Here is a 19,943-nt window from a genome sequence, read left to right on the forward strand (position 1 = left end):
TAAAGGGCATTAAAATATAGCAGTGAATTCATCATGAAAATGCAATATGAAACAACACTAATTAACATTTCTACCCTACTGCCCTCAAAAGACAAATATTTGTCTGATTATAAAATATTTTAGAATACGTATTAAAATATTGCAGCATTCATTTATTTTGCCAGGAAAACAAGTGAATTGTTCATGCATATTCAATATATCAACCTGCTTTAGTCAGCACAAGAAATGTGAAACTATATGTTTAACTGTGCCAACGAGTGTAGAAATAAGAGCTACTGTGTTTACTGCCATCATTTATACAACAAATGCATAAATACTGACTCCATTCAGCACTTTCTAGTGAAGGTGTGCACTAATAGAAGCATTAAATGACCAGTATAAGGCTAATGAAACTACAAAAGATGTAAGCAATGTTCTCGAACATCACACGAGCTTGCTTCAGGACATGCTTCTCTCACTCATGTGAAAAGAGGAAAAGAGAGGCGTGTTCTTTCAGCGCAGAGAAAGAGAGAGAGAGAGAGAGAGAGAGACTAACACACTCCGGACAGTGAACCTGAAGCAGCACGTTACTCCAGATCCAGCCGAGCTGTTTGGATTCAGTCTGGAAAGATCGCAGAGGGAACATCTCACCTAATGTTTCTTCATCCTCCTCCTGCAGGGCGTTGTTGTCATCCGAATCTTCCTGAGAGGACTTTCTGCCATCATCCACAGGGACCACGGTGAAGTTGATGGGCATTTTCTCACCATGCGAGATGTCTGTCTGTGTCTTTATCTGCCTCTCCTCCTCTTCTGCGCTGGCTTGTTTGAGCTGTGGTTCAGAGTTCTCAGTTGTGTTCCTATCTCTTTGACACCGGCCCGACCATGTGACCTGCCTTCCTCCATATAAGGAAGCTGGGAAGCTCCGCCCAGTGGGCCGTCCTTAACACACACAGAACTGCTGTCTGCTTTCTCCCCTGTGGCAGATTGATTCTCCAGACACAACAACACACCAGATAAAGGAAGCTATTGATTACCAACCTCTTCAATAATCTTCTGCCCGGTCAACAAGGTCATTATAGAGAAAAAAAAAAAAAAAAAATTTAAAAACAAAGATTTTTTTATAATTTTTTTCTCGAAGTAAAATAAGTTCTAAATAAACATTAACTATATATATGTATCTTAAAGTTATTTTATTTCAGGTGAAAAAAAAAGTAAGTAAAAAATGATATAGACACACTTTAAAACTAACAAAAATGACAAAACCTTAAAATAAAAAAAAATATTTACAAAAATTTAAATGTAATCTATAAGCTGAAAATGTGTTTGACAGAAATACTGTTTTTCAAAAAAGTCTCTTCTGCTCACCAAGGCAGCATTTATTTGACTAAAAATACAGTAAAAACAGCAATATTGTGAAATATTATTACAATTTGAAATAACTGTTTTCTGTGTAATATATATTTTAAACTGTAATTTATTTCTGTGATGCTCAGCTGAATTTTCAGCATCATTCCTCCAGTCTTCAGTGTCACATGATCTTCAGAAATCATTCTCATATGATGATTAACTGCTAAATTTTTATTTTATTTTGTTATAATTATCAATGTTGAAAACAGTTGTACAGCTTCATATTTTGATGGAAATATAATTCAGGATTCTTTGGGGAGTAGAAAGTTTAAAAGAACAGCATTTATTTCAAATAGATATATTTTGTAACATTATAAATGCATTTACTGTATTTTGATCAATTTAATGTGTCCTTGTTGAATAAAAGAAGAATAAAAAAAAAACTTTTGAAAAGTAGTGCAAGTCAAACTACTGATATAAAATGTTATAAACCCCTTTGAGACATAAAGCATGTGAAGGGTGTCATTTCTGTCATTCAGCAACGGTACTAAATTAAACCACATGAACTACAACTGACTACACATTATCCCAGGATAGAAGAAAGTACATCAAAGAGTGATTGCGTTACAGTAAACATGTTTGTGAACCATGCACGTGTGATCGCACTCGTCCATGTGCACAGTGCAAACACAAGCCATGAACACAGCAGTCTGTCATTAAAGCATAGCTCTACGGTTACAGACAGCTCCTTATTTTAAAAGCACTCAGTCCACACAAACAATACCAGACCTGGCATACGGTAGGATCTTTTGTTGTAAGCATTACTGCAGTGCATGCCATGCTGTACAAGTCATGAGCTGTTTTGTGTTCGTGACCTTTGACACGCAGTTCAGTGCAGTGTAAAGACAAGCCTGCACTGGCTGCGTGCAGAACGTCTAGATTCACGTCGAACACAGATCTAGATTTAACTCCGAGAAGACAGTCTGTTAAAGGTTATTCAAATCTATTAAATCTAGTCAGACCTGAAACAAATTAAAGTTTTTTCTGCTTGCTTCCTTATGTTGTGGTTATGTGTATATCTTCAGTAATTTTACACAACTGAGACGGTGTTTTTATAAGATGATTTATAGAACAAAGAAACACCTGCAGCATTCTTTTAAAAAAAAGTACTTATTACAAAAATAAGAATGTAATCACAGTACAAACTGAAATGAATTATTTATTTATTTATTTGCAAATAAATGAATTACAGTTTACATTTATATAACTTAAGAGTGCTTTTTTGACCTACTTAAGTACATCCTTATATGTATTTTTCTTAATTGTCTTTAAAATATGGTTAAAGCGTACAGCTGAATTTACTGACAAGCATTTATAGTAACTACTCAAATATATTTTTATGTTACGTTTCTATTGCAACTTGTAGCCTATTTCATGTATTTGAATATATTGTATTTACACATTTGTAATGACGAAGTAGCAATTTAGCACATTTAAAATATATTACATTTATTCATAATACTGAATAAAACACTGAAGTATTGAAGTATTTTGCATGTGCTTTAGTATGAAAATTAAAGTGCATCATTAAAGTATGACATAATATGAAAAGATTTTGTGTTCCTATAGCCATAAATAGCCATGACGTAAACACATAAAAACAGAACAAAAAGTTAACTTGCACTAAAGGTATTTTATATCAAATTAGAATTAAATACTCCAGAGTAATTACAACGAAATCAACTAAAACCACAAATCCAAAGATGGCAATATTTAGGGTCCAGACAAACATCTCATCTGTTCTTGTTAGGCTTCTCCAGGAATGAGAAAAGAGCAGCAGGAAAGTGTTAAACTGTCAGGAATTCACTGTAATGAATCGGTTCCACCTGTGCAATGACCTTTAAATGGCAAAACGTCCAAAGCTGCGGGTGTTTGGATTCAGCGAGCAGTACACTACTGCACAGGACGTTCAGTTTTTGGAAGGAAACTAACTTCCTCCAGCTGGATAATCCCAAATCTGGCAAGAGAGATCAACCGTAGTCTCACAGCTCAGATCTGGTCAGAAACAGTGTGATTCAGACGTCCAGCTGAGTTCAGTTATGAAGCTGGATTTGTTCTGTCCACATCTCATTTCCTGCTCTTTGAAGGCTGGACCGCATCTAAAACCTTAGTGACGCATAAAACAATACATAAATAAATGATCAAAACATGCACAGGCTAACACAATTATTCTCAACATTGTCAACCGATTCGGTGACAATGTTTTAGGCATTTTTGCACCGAAAAATAAATAAATAATTTATATATAATTTTTTTTTTTTTTTTTTGCATATGCTGCTATAACAAAGCAGGTGTTAATGCGAAAACATGCATTGAAACTATTTAAAATGTTAAATAATTAGAATAGTTTTTATAGTAACTTTACTATTAATTTTTTGTTTCTATTAGTTAGAGAGAGAGAAAGAGAGAGAGAGAGAGAGAGAGAGAGAATTACATAAACTACCTAAACTATTTTTATTTTATCTCTTTTTTTCTCTTACTTTAATATTTAATTCAACATATAACTACAATAACGGAAAGAGGTGTTAAAACATCCCACACAGCAGATAACAATATATATATATATATATATATATATATATATATATATATATATATATATATATATATATATATATATATGTGTGTGTATGTGTGTGAAGAAACGTATATAAACTGTGCAAAATGGGGAGTAAATAAATAATTAAATATCATAAATTGTACTGTTTTAGGTATTTCATAGTATTTTTTTTTTTTTGTAATCATTTATTATAGTAAAATGTGTTTTTTTCACTATATGTATCAGAAGTTACAGTTCTGTGTGATCTGAACATTCATTCACAACAGGTGAGAAACTTTAGCTGGTTAAAGCTGGAAGAAGAACAAGTGTGTGGAGTATTTAAAGCTGTTATGTGACGTCACCATCAGGAAGAAATGTGCTGCCCCCTGCTGATGATCTTAGACAAACCAGATCTAAACATGTTTCAGAGCATTACTATATGAACTTCTGAGCTTGTTTGACATTTGACAGCTCAGTCAGATTGATTAATTCATACACATCATGCTAACGAAACATTAGTACAGAGTTACTCCACAAAGTGCATGCAGAGAAACTGTTCCTGGCATCGTGGCATCTACAAAACCCAACTTTCCACTTGTTGACAAGGTTTTACACAAAGATTCTTTAGACCTGCAGTAATATTTCCATGCTGCATTTGTACAGCAAACACACAGACTGAAGGAGAACTTAGTTATGCTTCAACTAATATTGACTATATATATATATATATAAATAACAATAATGACAAAAATAAAATGAAAATAGAAAATGTACAAATAAAAACTAATTTAAAATATTAATACAATCTATAATAGTATATGAATGACACTAAAATAGTATGCGAGTAATGATGAAAAATTCACTATACACAAATTTACAAACATTTATTTTGCACAATATTTACCCAAAATGCATTTTTTTAATAATATGCATATTTAGTTGGTCAGTTTTACACCTTACACAATTTACAAAATTAAGTCAAGCAAACAAGATTATCTTAAACTGACATCTAAATCAGTCATTGACTAGTTTAGGTCACTAGTCTCAGACTAACTCTAACTTCAGACTAACTGTAATTATACATTCACACACAGATTATGTCTGTTACAGCAGATTTTCACCTCCATCCAACGCATGTCTCTGTTTCTAAAATGGACTTGAATGTGAAAATGTCACGCCATTGCTCTTCTGACACACGAGGAATCTACACTAATAAATCCGGCACGTATTAAATAATTACTATCAACCACTTTCAACACGTTACAGTCAACAGATGGAGACTGGCAGGACTGTGAACAGGTGATGACAGATGCTCAGTCGTTCTGTCTCATCTCAGATATCACAGCAGACGTCTGTTTCTCCTTCAGCTGTCCGACAAACACCACATAGTTCAAACACCAAATTTAGTTCAAATCTTATTTCTCAGAACATTCCAAACATCCAGGTTTTAAACGTTTCTTCTTTATGGGAATGTTACAGAAAACATTAGGGAACATTCCATTTTAGAATTTTGCTAACATTATTTGAATGTTCTCTGAAACAAATAGTTAGCAATGTAAAAACAAAAAAACAACAAACTTTAAAACAATTTCAGAAAAAAAGTTCAAGGAATAATGTATGAATAATGTCTTTTCTGTTAACGTCAACATCATTAGACCAGATAACTTTGAATGAATATTGATGTTACTGGAGGAATGTTTGTTTTTTAATTTTAACAGAACCACGACAGCCAAAGTTCTTTCAACGTTCTGTTAAAGTTATGCGAAAACATTAAGTAAACATTCAATTTGATCATTTTGCACAAGTCATGGGAATAGTATTCTGAATGTTCTCTGAATGCTCCGAAATAAGTATCTTGCAAAGTTAAAAAAAAATGTTAGACAAACATCCATCTAAAAACATTTCAGCAAAAACGTTAAGCTGGATAAGTAATGTGTTTGTGCTACACTAGACATTTTAAAGCCCAGATAACTGTGAACGAACTTTCCATTAACATTACTGGAGGAAGTCATTTTGACAGAACCTTCTGTAAATGTTCTCTGACTGTCTGGGTTAAATTATGCATTATATTGCAAGTCTTCTGAAGTCATAGGATAGTTTTCTATGAGAAAAATATACATATTCCTCCCCTCCTTCGCCACACAAGTCCTCTGTAGAATATGCACATATTCAATAATGCATCACAGTTGTATAAAACAGTTTACCTGATATCTCTTTTTGGGCTTTATGGAATAAAGCAAGTCATATATATTTCATACATACAGGTGAAATATTTCTTTAAAAGTTAATGTGCCCTAAAACACAAACACCGATATTGCACCAAACTGATTCTGACTGACAAAGTTTATTATCATTAAGAGACACTTTATACGTTCAGCGCCTGAGCAATGTTTGAGAGACGGAGCGTGATGACATGAAGAACTAGAGTCCTGAGCCAAGAACAACACTGTTCTTTAGCACGGGGCTGATGGGAATGAAACTGAGGAAGAGGAGTCCTGCTTGAGTCTGGGTTGTTTCTCACAGAATAATCAGCTCAGATCACCCAAGATAAATCATGCAGTGATTACACTTATAGCATGTCTGCACTAAAACAATGGAAAAACACTCAGGAAAACTACCCCTACCAAAATGTAGTGTACTTCAAGTTTATTTTATAAGTATACTTAAGTAAGGTTCAAATATATTTTTCAGTATACTTTATGTAGCAAGTATACAAATATTAGTGTAATAGTAGTATTCTTGTAAGTGTACTGTTTCAGTTCTCATTGGGACTAAATTGGCACAACTTTCTAATATATAAAAGTATACTTTTAAGTATCCTTTAAGTATAACAGTAGTAAACTTTAAGTACACAACTAGTTTACCTCTATGTTTGTAGTTTGTCCTGAGATAGTATACTGGTATAATGATAGTTTACTAATTAAATACTTTGAACACTTTGAAGTATAGTCTCAGTAAAGTACTAGTTTAGTAGTTTTATACTGCAAGTATACTCTTTTAGTGAACTTTGCATCATATTTTAAGTATGCTACTATGTCCCTATTTAGGATTGAATTTGCATATATTTTGTTACATGAATATCTGAACATACATAACATCCAAACGAACAAAGAAATCTGCTTGTAAACAAAAACATTTTATTATATCTTCATGCATTCTTTTTTAAATACTTTAATGTGGGTAAGTTTCTTGAAAAAAGAAAGAAAGAAAGAAATAACATTTTGAACAAAAAGCTGAAAAAAGACTGTGAATTGGATTCAGAATGATAATCAAAACCTAGCTGGAGTTGATCAACACCCCAAAGATTGACTGTAATTATTACCTCTTCATCGGTCATTTTACGTACTAGCTACACTACTACACTAGATGTGTACTAGCGCCCTCTACTGTATAATAATGAAAACACGGATTCTAGCAGCACAAGTATAGCTCAAATACATTTAGACTTTTTGTAAGTATAAGTCAAGTATACTTAAATGTCAATTTAAGTATATTTTTGAGAAGCATATAAAGCCCATTTCATTTCAAACTAAATGCATACTTTCCTATTTTTAGTTTAAAAGAAGTATACTAACAGCACACTTGAATAAACTTATTTTCCATAAGGGTAATACTAATTTGCATAAAGATTAATTCAACTCACAGTTTCCACAATGTGCATATTGAGTAAAGTAGTCTACTTTTAACAATTTTACTGATATTTACCAGTATTGGATAAAATACTAAGTATGTAATTAAATTGAGCATTCATTGCAGTGCATTCTGGGATTGCTGTATTCAAGTGCCTGGTGAAGCTGTCTCAGAATTTGGCCTAAATAAGGTTTGTTAAAAGCAGGGTTATTACTCATTCTACTCTCATAGACATATATATATATATATATTTTTTAACAAATAATTAGTAGTAAAGCATTCATAAAATACCACTGACTAAAAGCCAGTGTTTAAAATGCTGTGTAGGTAAGCAGGTCAACAGGGTTTGTAACCGAGCAAGCATGAACAAAACACCCATCTGAACAAGAACACAAAATCACATGATTGTCATCTTATGATGCCAATTAGAGCGATTCAAATTACAAATGTCTCCTGAACTCTAGAGCTAATTATCACTGCCCAGGAAACACTGCAGGACATGTATTGTGTTTATATATTAGAAGAACAGAAGACACTTTGTTTTGGAAACTGGAAATGTTGGGGCACAGAAACCTTTTGTAGACAAACAGCAAACAGAAATCATCACATTAATGAACAGAGATGTTCTTGACTCTCTGATAATGAGTGTGTAACCCAATCCAACGCTCCCCAGACAAACCATCTGGAAGACAACTCCTATGTGCTCTTCTCCAAAGGCAAAGTGCTTCACACGCCAACAAATGAAACTCATGTGTCACTAATGCGTCTGTAGGTCTGATCGTGTTAGGATCAGCTCAATGCTTTGGAAAGCTTTGGAAAGCACATCACCAAAAGTGTCCTGTACTAACATTGTCTTTATATGATTAACACAGAGTGAAACTTTTGAATCAAGATGTTGAACTTTGCAGTATATTTAATCATTACACCTCAAGAGCTGTCTCTGGATCAGCTGGACTTTCTTAAGTACTTCAGACCTTCAGCAGAAGATCAGCTCTCGCAATAGCACTCCTTTAAACTTCTTTATAGACTGCGTTACTGGTGCTAAAGTAGATAATCAAACACAATGTGGTTTTAAAAGGCCTACATTTAATGAAGGGCCAATTACAAGCTTTCATATCTATTAGAGATAAAGACCGACATCAGACATCAGAGAGACACAAAATGCATTACATTAATGCACTTGGTAATATATATCCTTCCACCTGAACATAGACCTTGTTAAATAAATGAAAGAGCAAAGAGAGACTATAAAAGTCCAGAGTCACTCAGGTAAATCATTGTTTTGTTAGTGTTTTCAGATGTAGGTTGCTAGATTTCTAACCCAGGAAACAAACAGATGTGTCATGGTAATTAATGAAGACAGCTGAGCATGAACAGTGTCCCAAGACACGTCTAGACAAGCCCCTGAAATCAGGCAGCCATGTAAAACCAAAAAGGGCCTTGTGCTGCATAAAACACTATCACCTCAGGTTTAGGTCAGGACTAAAAAAGAAAAAAAGAATAATAAAGATTAAGCAAATACATGCTGCTTTATATTATAAGGATCTAAGTCATGCAATAAACCCTCTTTCTGTGCTTATTTTCATTGTAAAGTAAATGCACTCAAACAGCAGCATTTAATACAAATACACACAAAAGTATAAATATAAATATGTCACCAGCAAAATACAGACAGTGTCAAATATTCAATCCTACATAAGTTATTTAACAGACCCTAATAAATAAATAAATAAATAAATAAATATATAAATAAAACATGGTAACCGCGAAAAATAAAAAAAAAATAATTCCCATAGTTAAAGTTATATTAATGTATTACATATGATATAATACATATAATTAATTTCTGTATTTCAAGGAAATTGGTAAAAAGTTACCAGGACTGCAACTGTTACTATGATAATCATGGTATTTTTTATAAGGGTAAGAAGACCACATTGTTACATTTTAGATTAAAAAAAAATGTGTCCTGAATATTTTATTAATAAGAAAAAAATATTTGATGCTAAACGTTTCAGAAAAAAATAATAATAAATAATGATAAAAAATAAAAATACATTTTAGCTGGATAACGGACCCGAGAGAATAAAATCCCCTGAGAGACATCTACTGTACGTAAAATAACCCGTCTGCAATAGATAATATATTTTTATAGTGTATGCAACTATTTAATCCACTAATAATTCAAGCGCACCGATCTTTCCGCAAACGCTAGTTTGTGTGTAACTTAATTTATTAACCCCAAAAGGATTATGAGTTTCTTGTTTACACTGCGCACTATTAAAACTACGGAGTTCTGGACGCGCGTCGCTCCTGTTATTATCAAAATAGCGGCTCTTAGTTAATGATGACGCGAGCGTTCAGAGCGACACTTTCTGACCTATGAACTCGCCGTATTTGTTGGGTTCTCTACTGTACCGGAGGATAGGCACCGATCCCCGCCGCTCCTCACCGGAACCGGCGTCAAACACAGAGTCTCCGTCCGCTTCGTCTCCAAACGCGCTCTCTTCTGCGCGCGCCACCGGCACGACCAGAAACCGCTCGCTCATGTTGGTCGTCCATGGGTCGGACCTGTCCGGTGTCTGATTAACTTTAGGGATCAGACGGTCTAGGCCCGTGATTCATCGCCGGTAATCTGGCAGTATATGAATGTGCGCGCACCCGGGCGCGAAAGTGTGTGAGGCGCGTCCGTGCAGAACGCGTTGCGCTCATTGGCGGAGAGCTCTACTGCGCTTCATATAAATAACAGATCTATGAGATGTAGAACAGATTTTTTGTCTCGGATGTGTTCAGTACCATCAATGAAACTCACGTGACCATACTTTATACAATATTTATTTTAACAATGTTCATAAATTCTTTGTTTTAAAGTATATACATTATTTAAAATGTATTTAGTATACTTTTTAGCAGTTACAAATATAATATTTTAATAATGTTAATTAATCCCTAATGCATAATTTTATTTTATTTACATTATTTAAAAAAATATATATATTTTTTCAGAAATTTAACGAGCCATTTTAATTAAGGAATTCTACAACAAAAAAAAGTTAATAAATGCCTTATTTATTTTTATTTTAAACTATCATTTATTCATTTACTATTATGTATTTATTTACTATTATACTATTTATTTGTATCTATTGTTGTTGATGTTCTATGGTGTTTTATATAATTGCGTGTCTCATATAAACTCAAATTCACATGAGTCTGTGGCTTCATTATCATCCACTTTCTGCTTCCCTTTAGTGTCGTGTGTTTTCTCACAGATACAGATGAGTAACACATGAGGAGTTTCCAAACCTGCAGAAGATCTTCACACACAACATGATGAAGAACTGCTCTTAATGAAGATTCTGGCTCAGATGGATTTGAGTCACACAGAGAAAGATTATTTCTACACTGTCACATGAAATAAAGACACAACCCAAACAACACTTGATAAAACTCAGCATAACGGGTCTGTTTGAGAAGGAATGAATAGTTTCATACAAAAGATGATGCCTAATATATCTGGATAATCTGCATGAAAACAGGCTTTTTTTCATCAATGGTCAGACACTTAAACATTGGTTTGATTCGAGTCACCTCTACCTGCAAAATCTGAATTGCACACAAATCAGTTTAGTCTTGTGCCCTCATATACTGTGTATTATGTTTATTGTCATGTTTTCATCAGTTCAGTCATCAGCATTTACTGTTTCAGTCTTTCAGGTTTTGTTTCAGCTGCTGTGGGTTATTTTAGGAGATGAACAAAAAAGGACAGGATCATTCACAAACACTGACCGACACACAACACACACTGAGTTGAGACGAGATGAGACGTGTTTGGTTCAGACAAGAATTTTTTGTTCTGTACAGGAATATTCTGCACAAGTTCAGTGCATATTTTCCAAGATTTTTGTATTATTTCTAAGAAAAACCATAAAGCAACAAACCAATAAAATCCCACAAATGTCATAGAAGAACACCATCCAGAAGAGCTTTCCTTCTCTAAGTGGCAGCGTTTAATACAGTTAAAACGTTCACTAAAAATCTCAGGGACCATTATATCATGTACATTTTAAATGAAATATTCTGGATATTTGTTTATTTTACAAAATAATGTTCTACATTTTCAATTGCATCTTACTGTATAAACTTACATGATGCTGTTGTCAGTTCGTGTTGTATTCTAGGAATTACAGTGTCCCAGATTACTGTTGTACCAAACAAAAATGCACGATGACTGTAGAAAGTATTCGTTAAACCATCCAAATATTAATCCACAAAGAGCAACAAACAGCACATCCACAAATTAACAAACAATGTTGACTCCAAAACAGACAATAATGAACAGAAAGAGAGGAACTTAAATACACAAACAAATGAGGAGACTAATGACACACACCTGAACAGAATGATGAAATTAATAACCCTGATTATGGGGAAAGGTGAACACTGAAAGTCCATAAAGTATTTTACATCAGTTAAATTAGCAGATGCTGTTAATTCAACGCACATACAGTGGATGATATACATACAGTACAAGTCTGATGACAGAAAAAAAAAAAACAGATTCTTGAATATATCATTGATAAAAGGACTTGTTTTTAAAAGAAGCAGAAACATTTTCAGGATCCTGTTTTCAGAGATTCATCAGGGTTTGTGTATCTGAGACATTATTTGTTTATTTTCTTTAAATAATATCTAAAGTATGCAATTGCTCCTTGTTTTTCTCCTGCACTCTTCTTGATGTTTTCCAGTGTTTTGGCCTTTTCAGGCTCATTTATTTCTTTCAGCTTCTCAATCAGTAAATCAATGTGCAAAAGTGTGAGCACAGAATCAATCTTGAGTGCGATCTTCTGCAGAGATTCAATACAATCAAAAGCATCAATCACCAGATTTTTTTTCTCATTCTCTAATTCTTGCAATTTGTCTTCCAGACAATTGACCAAAGACATGCTGCTTCCAATTTTGTCTTCATATTGCTTCTTTAATTCCTCATATGTCCTCTTCTCTTTCTTTGTTTTTGTTTCATATATTTGTGCTGATTTGACATGTTTGCTGTAGTGGCATTTATTAGTACACACTGTACAGTGATTATCTTTCATCACTTCACACCACGAGAGATTACTGACCCACCAGCATCCTGGATAATGACAGTTCTCCTTACAGACGGTGCAGCACATCGCCACACTGGCTACAGCAGGATCAATATCAACCTTCTCTTTGTAGACCACATCAACTTCATACTCAAAGTTCTTGTTTTCTTCAACATCTTTCTTGTACTTCTCCAGAGCTTCTTGAGTTTGTTTCAGCTCATTCTGCTTTAGTTCCATCGTTTGAGCTCGTGATTGTAGATTAGAAATATTTGCCTCCAACTGCTTTCGATCTTGTAACACATCTTGAGTCCTCTTCAGGTTTTTGGGATATTTTGTGTGAAGAAACTTAAATAATCCTTTCATTCCTCTGAAACTGAGATTCCATGCATGTCCTTTCATCGTTTCATATTCTTCATCAGCAGCTTCTGACTGTCGATTGTTAAACAGGAAAAACACTGGCTCATTCTGCTCATTTACTGCACACTTAATGTTAGCTTCTTTAACAGCCGTCAGAGCATTTTTAGGATGCATTCCATCTGAGTGTGTGAAGAGCAACACAATGTTGTCAGAAATATCTCTCCCAAATAAAGACTGAACAGCATCAAATATGTAGATCTGTCTGTCAGAGAGACGATTCTGTGTTGCATTAATCACCAGACACACTGCATCTATTTCATGAACCCAGTCATCAAATTTGCTTAAACTGTGCAAACTCTCAGCGATCTCTTCATCATGATTGATTCCATCAGTGTTTCCATATCCTGGAGTGTCGATGATTGTTAAATGGATTGGACTCTCTTGTGGATAAAACTCATGAACAGTGATGCTGGAGGTCTGACTGTGAGCTTGTGTTCGGTCGCTCTGATCATCTGTGATCTCAAACCAAACCTTGTCTTCTCTCTGAACACACAACACGTAGTTGATCATCACATTGATCAGGGTTGTTTTTCCTGTTCCTGTTTCTCCCACCAGCAGAATGATTTTATGAGGTTTGTTTTTGTTTCTTTCCCCAAAGATAATTTTTCTATATGGTTCAGATTGATTCAAATTGTCTGTCCTTGTTTGCAGATGGTATCGAGCAGGATTTCCATCTTCAATTAAGATGCTTTTCTTGATTAAATCATTTTTGTTCTGTATATAAAACAATACATGATAACAACAAAAAAAAAATATGGATGAACATTTAGAAACGATGAACAATATTATGTTTATAAATCATAATCAAATTATAAACACCAACATCTCTAATAATAAAGGCCCCATTATCCATTACTCGTCATTTCCCTCTTAAATATTAAATGTCATTTTCTAATTGTTGAATTATAGTGGTTTGTGTTTTATAGTTTTAACCCCTCTTCTTCTTGAATCTGATTGGCTGAGAGAGTCTTTCCAGGATGTGCTGATATTTCACCAGTATAAGCACAGGGCATTTCAACATTTGTATCACTCTGCTTGTCTCTATGCGAGACATTTGGGGGAAGTCGTGGCCTAGTGGTTATAGAGTTTGTCTCCTAACCCTAGGGTTGTGGATTTTAATCTCAGGCCGGCAATACCATGACTGAGGTGCCCTTGAGCAATGCATCGAACCCCCAACTGCTCCCTGGGCACTGCAGCATAAATGGCTGCCCACTGCTGTGTGTGTGTGTGTGTGTGTGTGTGTGTGTGTGTGTGTGTGTGTGTGTGTGTGTGTGTGTGTGTGTGTACACGTGCACTTTGGATGGGTTAAATGCAGAGCATGAATTCTGAGTATGGGTCACCTTACTTGGCTGAATTTCACTTTTTTTTCACTTTACATCATTTTTCTGGCAAAACTCAATGGCAGAGTTGTATACTTTTTTAATACTATTATGTCACAGAATTTAGTTTTTTTTTTTTCAGGTAAGAAATGTATGCAGTTTTTTGACATGTTTGCCTGTTCAAAAATGTGCTAAAGTTCAGAATGCAGAAGTTGAGTTCTAGCAAATGGGATTATGAGATCAGACAAATCTAATTCAATCTGTTTATATGTCAAAAGAATCAAGTCTCACCTGCATGTGTTGTCCTGTTTCCTCAAACTCTCCTTTAATGCTTTCTTTGTGTTTAAGTTTCTCTTGCGAGGACTTCAGTGGTGTATAGTCTCCATCCTAGAATTTAAATAAAAAAATTGAACACAGAGATTTCTGTAATATGATTATAAATACAATACACATATAAGCAAACTGGTATTGATAAATTTGCATGTTTATGACAAGCTTTATTCTCCATAAATAAACCTGACTTACCTTATGTGATGGAACAGCTTCACTGATGGGTCTGAATGTGTGTGTGTCGTGTTGTTGTGAGGTAACACACTCCACACACACCGGCTGTTTGTCCTCCACACAGAAGAGTTTGAGTTTCTCACTGTGTAAGCTGCAGATCTCCTCAGATCCTGATGAACAGCTCTCTTTTCTCTCCTTCAGGAACGACTCACACAGATTTTGTAACGCAAGACTAACTGGAGGTTCGAGTTTTGAGGATCTTCTCCTACAGACAGGACACTCCTGAGGTTCTTTGGTTCTCCAGAACTGATGAAGACACTCTTTACAGAAACTGTGACTACATGACAGAAGAACAGGAGTCTTGAAGATTTCACAGCACACAGGACAAGTAAATTCTTCTGCAGGCACATGTAGAGAAGCCATTTTCTCTGTTCTAGCTCCGGTAGTCTGAACTTTAGGCTACTTTCACTTTCCATTCAATCGTTTAAAAAAGATTTCATCATGAAAATCACAAATATCTGCTGTCCATTAAGAAATTTCTCATAAATGCTTGTTGAAAGATTTTCTCTTTGTTCCTCACTGATCGCTGATTCCTTATACTTTTCTCAAGAGAGAACAGAGTCATGAGAGAAAGGAGAAAATGAGAGAAAGGAGAAAATAACACAATAGTCTCTTCCTGGTTTAAGGTTTCTAAGAAGGTGGAGTTTCTGATCACGTGGTTCTGTTGAAACAGTTAAACGAACAACAATATGGGCTGTATTCACACACACACACAAACACTGAAAAAAAAAAAAAAAAAAACACATGAAAGTTGCTCCTAACATGGAAATCTACAAGAAACCTGTAGACGATGTGTTTCTCATAATTTTATTACTAAAAAAGCTCCTAAATCTACAATAGCTCATCCTGAGAAGGAAGAGAAACTCTGAAACCATCTTAAATGTGCCTGCTGTTGTCAGTTCATTTTGCAACCGAGCAAATATACTGGAATATTACAATGACATTGAACTTTTAATAAGGTATTACTTGACCGGCCCATGGCATAGGTGACTTAGGCCTCATTTACACTGCAGGTCTTGATGCCCAATTCTGATTTGTTGCCTATATCCAGTTTTTTTTTTGGCTGTCTGTTTACACATATTTCAGTTGTGACCCATCTCTGATTAATGTGTTTACACTTGCTTTACCATCTGAAACATTGTGCATGCGTTGTTGTCATTTACTGCATCCACATGTGCTTCCTCATGATAATAATGTGACTTGTGCGGACAAAATGAGTCACAGTGAGGAATTAAAAAAAAATGAGGGGGAAATTTAATACTCCATTAAAAGGTGAAAATGATTAATGATTTGTAGGAATCAGACAAAAAATGATTAAATCACCCATTTGAAGTCAAAAGTGAAGTCCTCCATCTTTTCTTATTATTAATTACTAGATTCATAATCACAATACAGCTTTTTACATTTTATTTTAGCAGCGTTGCTATTATAAATAAGAACAGATGCAAAAAAATAAAATAAAGAAACAAACAAAACAACAACTACAACAACAAAAAACAGTAGAACAAATAGCCTTGAAAGAAACAAATAATGCATCACATTTATCATTTTATCTAAACTAAAGCATTCATATACGAAAAACAATTAATGTAAAAATAAATTAAGTGTGTTCATTTAAAATAAATTGATTATTAAAACTACAAAAGCAGTTAAATGAAGTGCAGCGAGTGATTCCCTCTTTTCTTTTACTGATTAACATTACGATAATGATACAGACGTCCTATACTGTAATACATGGATCTAATGTTACACATCAGATGTTCCCCCAACAGTTCCCTAAGTGTTCACTTAAGACAGCAGATTATGTCTGCGTGAATTCTTGCTACAGCAAGAGAACATTAATGGATGACCCCAGCTTCTCACTCAGGGATGTGTATATGCTAATAGGACAGAGAGCATCACAAATTGGCAGGACTTACACCGACTCTGGTGTCATAGTAGTGAGAAACCTGGAACAGCTCATGTGGAGAGACTTTTATGATTTTTTGGTATCATGAGTCAGCAACAATGAGTCAGTAGATTTTTACCATTAAAGGCTTTTGGTTTTCACACACTGCCGCCACACAACTGTGTTCAAACTGCTTATAAAAGTAATTTTTTCATTCTATAACGCCTATAATTAGAAAAATAAAAAAATAAAAAAGTAGTACACAAAGTATTTTTGGATGTAATCTTGCTTTGTAAACTGTGCTCAATTGCACATTGGCCCATAGGCAGCAGTGTTTCTCAGCACAATTCAACATCCTCTTTGAGTTTCTGAGAGCTTCATACAGAAGTGTTGATCCTGTAATTGCTCCTGCAGCAGCGACCTTTTCTGTTGATGATGACATGTTTCATTTCATTCATTCACAATCTAGACTGCTGTTCAGTGTATTTGAAATCTCTGTTTCTAAACTTCTACTATTTACACATCTTAACTAATCATTTGTTAATTATTTGTTCATGTTTTTGCAGTACCCATCCAAAGTGGAAATTATTCATAATTTGTAAATGTTTATAAATGTTTACTAATCATTAATTCCTTTATGAGCAGTCATCTTGATGGCAAAATGTGCCCCAAATGACCTGAATTCACATGATTTACACATCTTTATTAAACCACGTATTAATCATTTGCTCATGTTTTTGCAATATTCAATCTAAAGTTGAAACTATTCATCATCTGTAAATGTTTATAAATGCTTAGTAATTATTTAGGATTTTTTACCTGCTGTCCTGACTTTTACCTGGTTAGTTAAGTTTAGCTAAATGCTTCTTTTTATTGCCTCAACACTTATAAAAATATATCATGTATTTATTGAATCATAAATCATCAGGAGATAACATATATATATATATATATATATATATATATTGTCAGGGTTTGCAAGGGAGGAACTCAAGTGCAGACAGGATTCTCAACACAAAAGGGTTTATTTACAAAAGGGAAAACAAAAACCCACGAGGGGGAAAACAGGACTAGGGCAGATACAACAAATACTAAATAGGACTGATTAAACAAGATAAACAAAGACTCAAAACAGGAGAACACTAACTACAAATAACACTCAAGGTTATACAGGACACAATATCTCAACGGGGAATACTCTTTCACAAGGCTGACAGGTAGGAACACATATGAGGAACACAACGAACCGACGTAAGACAGAGCACACTAGTAAAGCTAAATAGGGGAACAATTAAGACACGACAGGTGGCACAGATGGGACAATCACGACAAGACTAGGTTAACAAGGGGGGCGGGGCAAGGGAACGAGACAACAAGCACATGGCCCAAAGACAAGGCCATGTGCTTGTACACAAAACACGGGTCTGTCATGATCCTGCCTCAAGACTAGGAAAAATCAAGGACACGAGGGCAGAATCATGACATATATATATATATATATATATATATATATATATATATATATATATATATATATATATATATATATATAAATATATATTAAGAAAACACGTGTCCATTTAAAAGAACAATGTAATATAAATAGATTGAACCTTGTTCTTTTATAGTAATCTTTCACTTTCACTTTTATTAGCTATAAACCACCAGATTTATAATAAAAAAGTAGGATGGTAATATTATGTGGAAGAGTAACACAGACAGTGTAAATTACCTTATTCAATAATGTTTATTCAAGTAGGTCAGTTGTTGGGAAATAATTCATTTAAAAACAACTAGAATAAATCAGAATCTGGATGGCAGTGAATATTAATGTGGTCCTCTCTCTCTCTCTGTCGCCAGCTTACTGCTAAATGTATTATTGTCAATAAATTTAAAGTCTATATGATGTGCAATAGTGTTAGCATTTAATACAGAGTCTTTGCAAATTCATTAATAAAGTCTAGAGATCAAACATAATTCAATTTATGATCATAATTCAGTAAACTAGATCTAGTTATACAGTCAGTATCTCTTCACCAAAAAACTATATCATTAAATATTTATACTGTAGCCAGCACCCATTTTCTGAAAGTCACATGTTTTATAGGAAAACCATCCATGGTTGAGGTTTAATTCAAATTGAGTCTTTTTTAATATATCATTACTTGGTTTAAAACCTTTTAAAGAGGCAAGTTATGGCCTAGTGGTTAGAGAGGTTGACTCCTAGGGTTGTTGGTTGAGTGTTGGGCCGGCAATACAACGACTTAGGTGCCCTCGAGAAAGGCACCAAACCCCCAACTGCTCCCCGGGTGCCGCAGCATAAATGATGCCTACTGCTCCGGGTGTGTGCGTGAGTGCTGGATGGGTGAAATGCAGAGCACGAGTTCTGAGTATGGGTCACCGGTCGCCGTGATTTTGCCAAGTAAGACATGTTCCTGGATCAACATATTCTGATGATCCTGGATCAACATTATTGTCCAAAAATTCAGACTTAACCCAATCCCCACCCCTAAACCTAACCTTACCCATAATTTATTATAAAATCACAGGGAAATTATATCTTATTAACATGTCATGATTCTGCCTTCATGTCCTGACTTTTCTCTAGTCTTGAGGCAGGATCATGACAGACCCGAGTTTTGTGTACAAGCACATGGCCTTGTCTTTGGGCCATGTGCTTGTGTTGTCTCGTTCCCTTGCCCCGCCCTCCTTGTTATCCTAGTCTTGTCGTGATTGCCGTATCTGTGCCACCTGTTGTGACTTAATTAGTTCCCCTATTTAGATCCCCTAGTGTGCTCTGTCTTTTGTCGGTTCATTGTTTCTACAGATGTGTCTCCTTAGATGTGTTTCTACTTGTCAGCCTCGTGAGCGAGTGTATCCTTGTCTCCCCTTTGAGAAGTCTTTGTATATCCGTGAGTGTTTATTTGTAGTTAGTGTTCTAGTGTTTTGAGTCTTTGTTTTTCGTGTCAACATAGTCCTGTTAAGTTATTTTGTATTTACCCTAGTCAGTGTTTTCCCCCTCGTGGGTTTTTTTTCCCCCTTTTTGTATCCAACAAACCCTGTTTGTTGTGATCCCTGTCTGCACTTGAGTTCCTCCTTGCCAAACCTTGACA

The 19,943-nt window shown here is 34.7% G+C and overlaps 2 protein-coding genes across 6 annotated transcripts in view; both read right to left on the reverse strand.

Moving 5' to 3' along the window:
- Positions 1–10,149, reverse strand: part of LOC113076603 (solute carrier family 12 member 7-like) — a 53,425-nt gene extending 43,276 nt beyond the window's left edge. For 2 of the 5 annotated variants that reach the window (XM_026249291.1, XM_026249290.1), the window contains exon 1: positions 9,948–10,149. In XM_026249291.1, the coding sequence (XP_026105076.1) occupies positions 9,948–10,104 (157 nt within the window). In that variant the 5' untranslated portion in view covers positions 10,105–10,149. Of the gene's footprint in view, positions 1–630; positions 904–9,947 lie in introns of those variants that run through there. The other 3 variants (XM_026249294.1, XM_026249293.1, XM_026249295.1) reach the window with 2 other exon arrangements.
- A 593-nt stretch (positions 10,150–10,742) lies between these two features.
- Positions 10,743–15,305, reverse strand: LOC113076595 (uncharacterized). Its single transcript, XM_026249284.1, has 4 exons — positions 14,904–15,305; positions 14,670–14,765; positions 12,285–13,773; positions 10,743–10,861 (listed from the first exon to the last, which is right to left on the reverse strand). The coding sequence occupies exons 1-4, from the start codon at positions 15,303–15,305 to the stop codon at positions 10,743–10,745; spliced, it is 2,106 nt and encodes a 701-aa protein (XP_026105069.1).
- Positions 15,306–19,943: the final 4,638 nt, after the last annotated feature.

The sequence above is a fragment of the Carassius auratus genome, unplaced genomic scaffold (genome assembly GCF_003368295.1).
Source record: "Carassius auratus strain Wakin unplaced genomic scaffold, ASM336829v1 scaf_tig00020786, whole genome shotgun sequence".
Taxonomy (NCBI): Eukaryota; Metazoa; Chordata; class Actinopteri; order Cypriniformes; family Cyprinidae; genus Carassius; species Carassius auratus.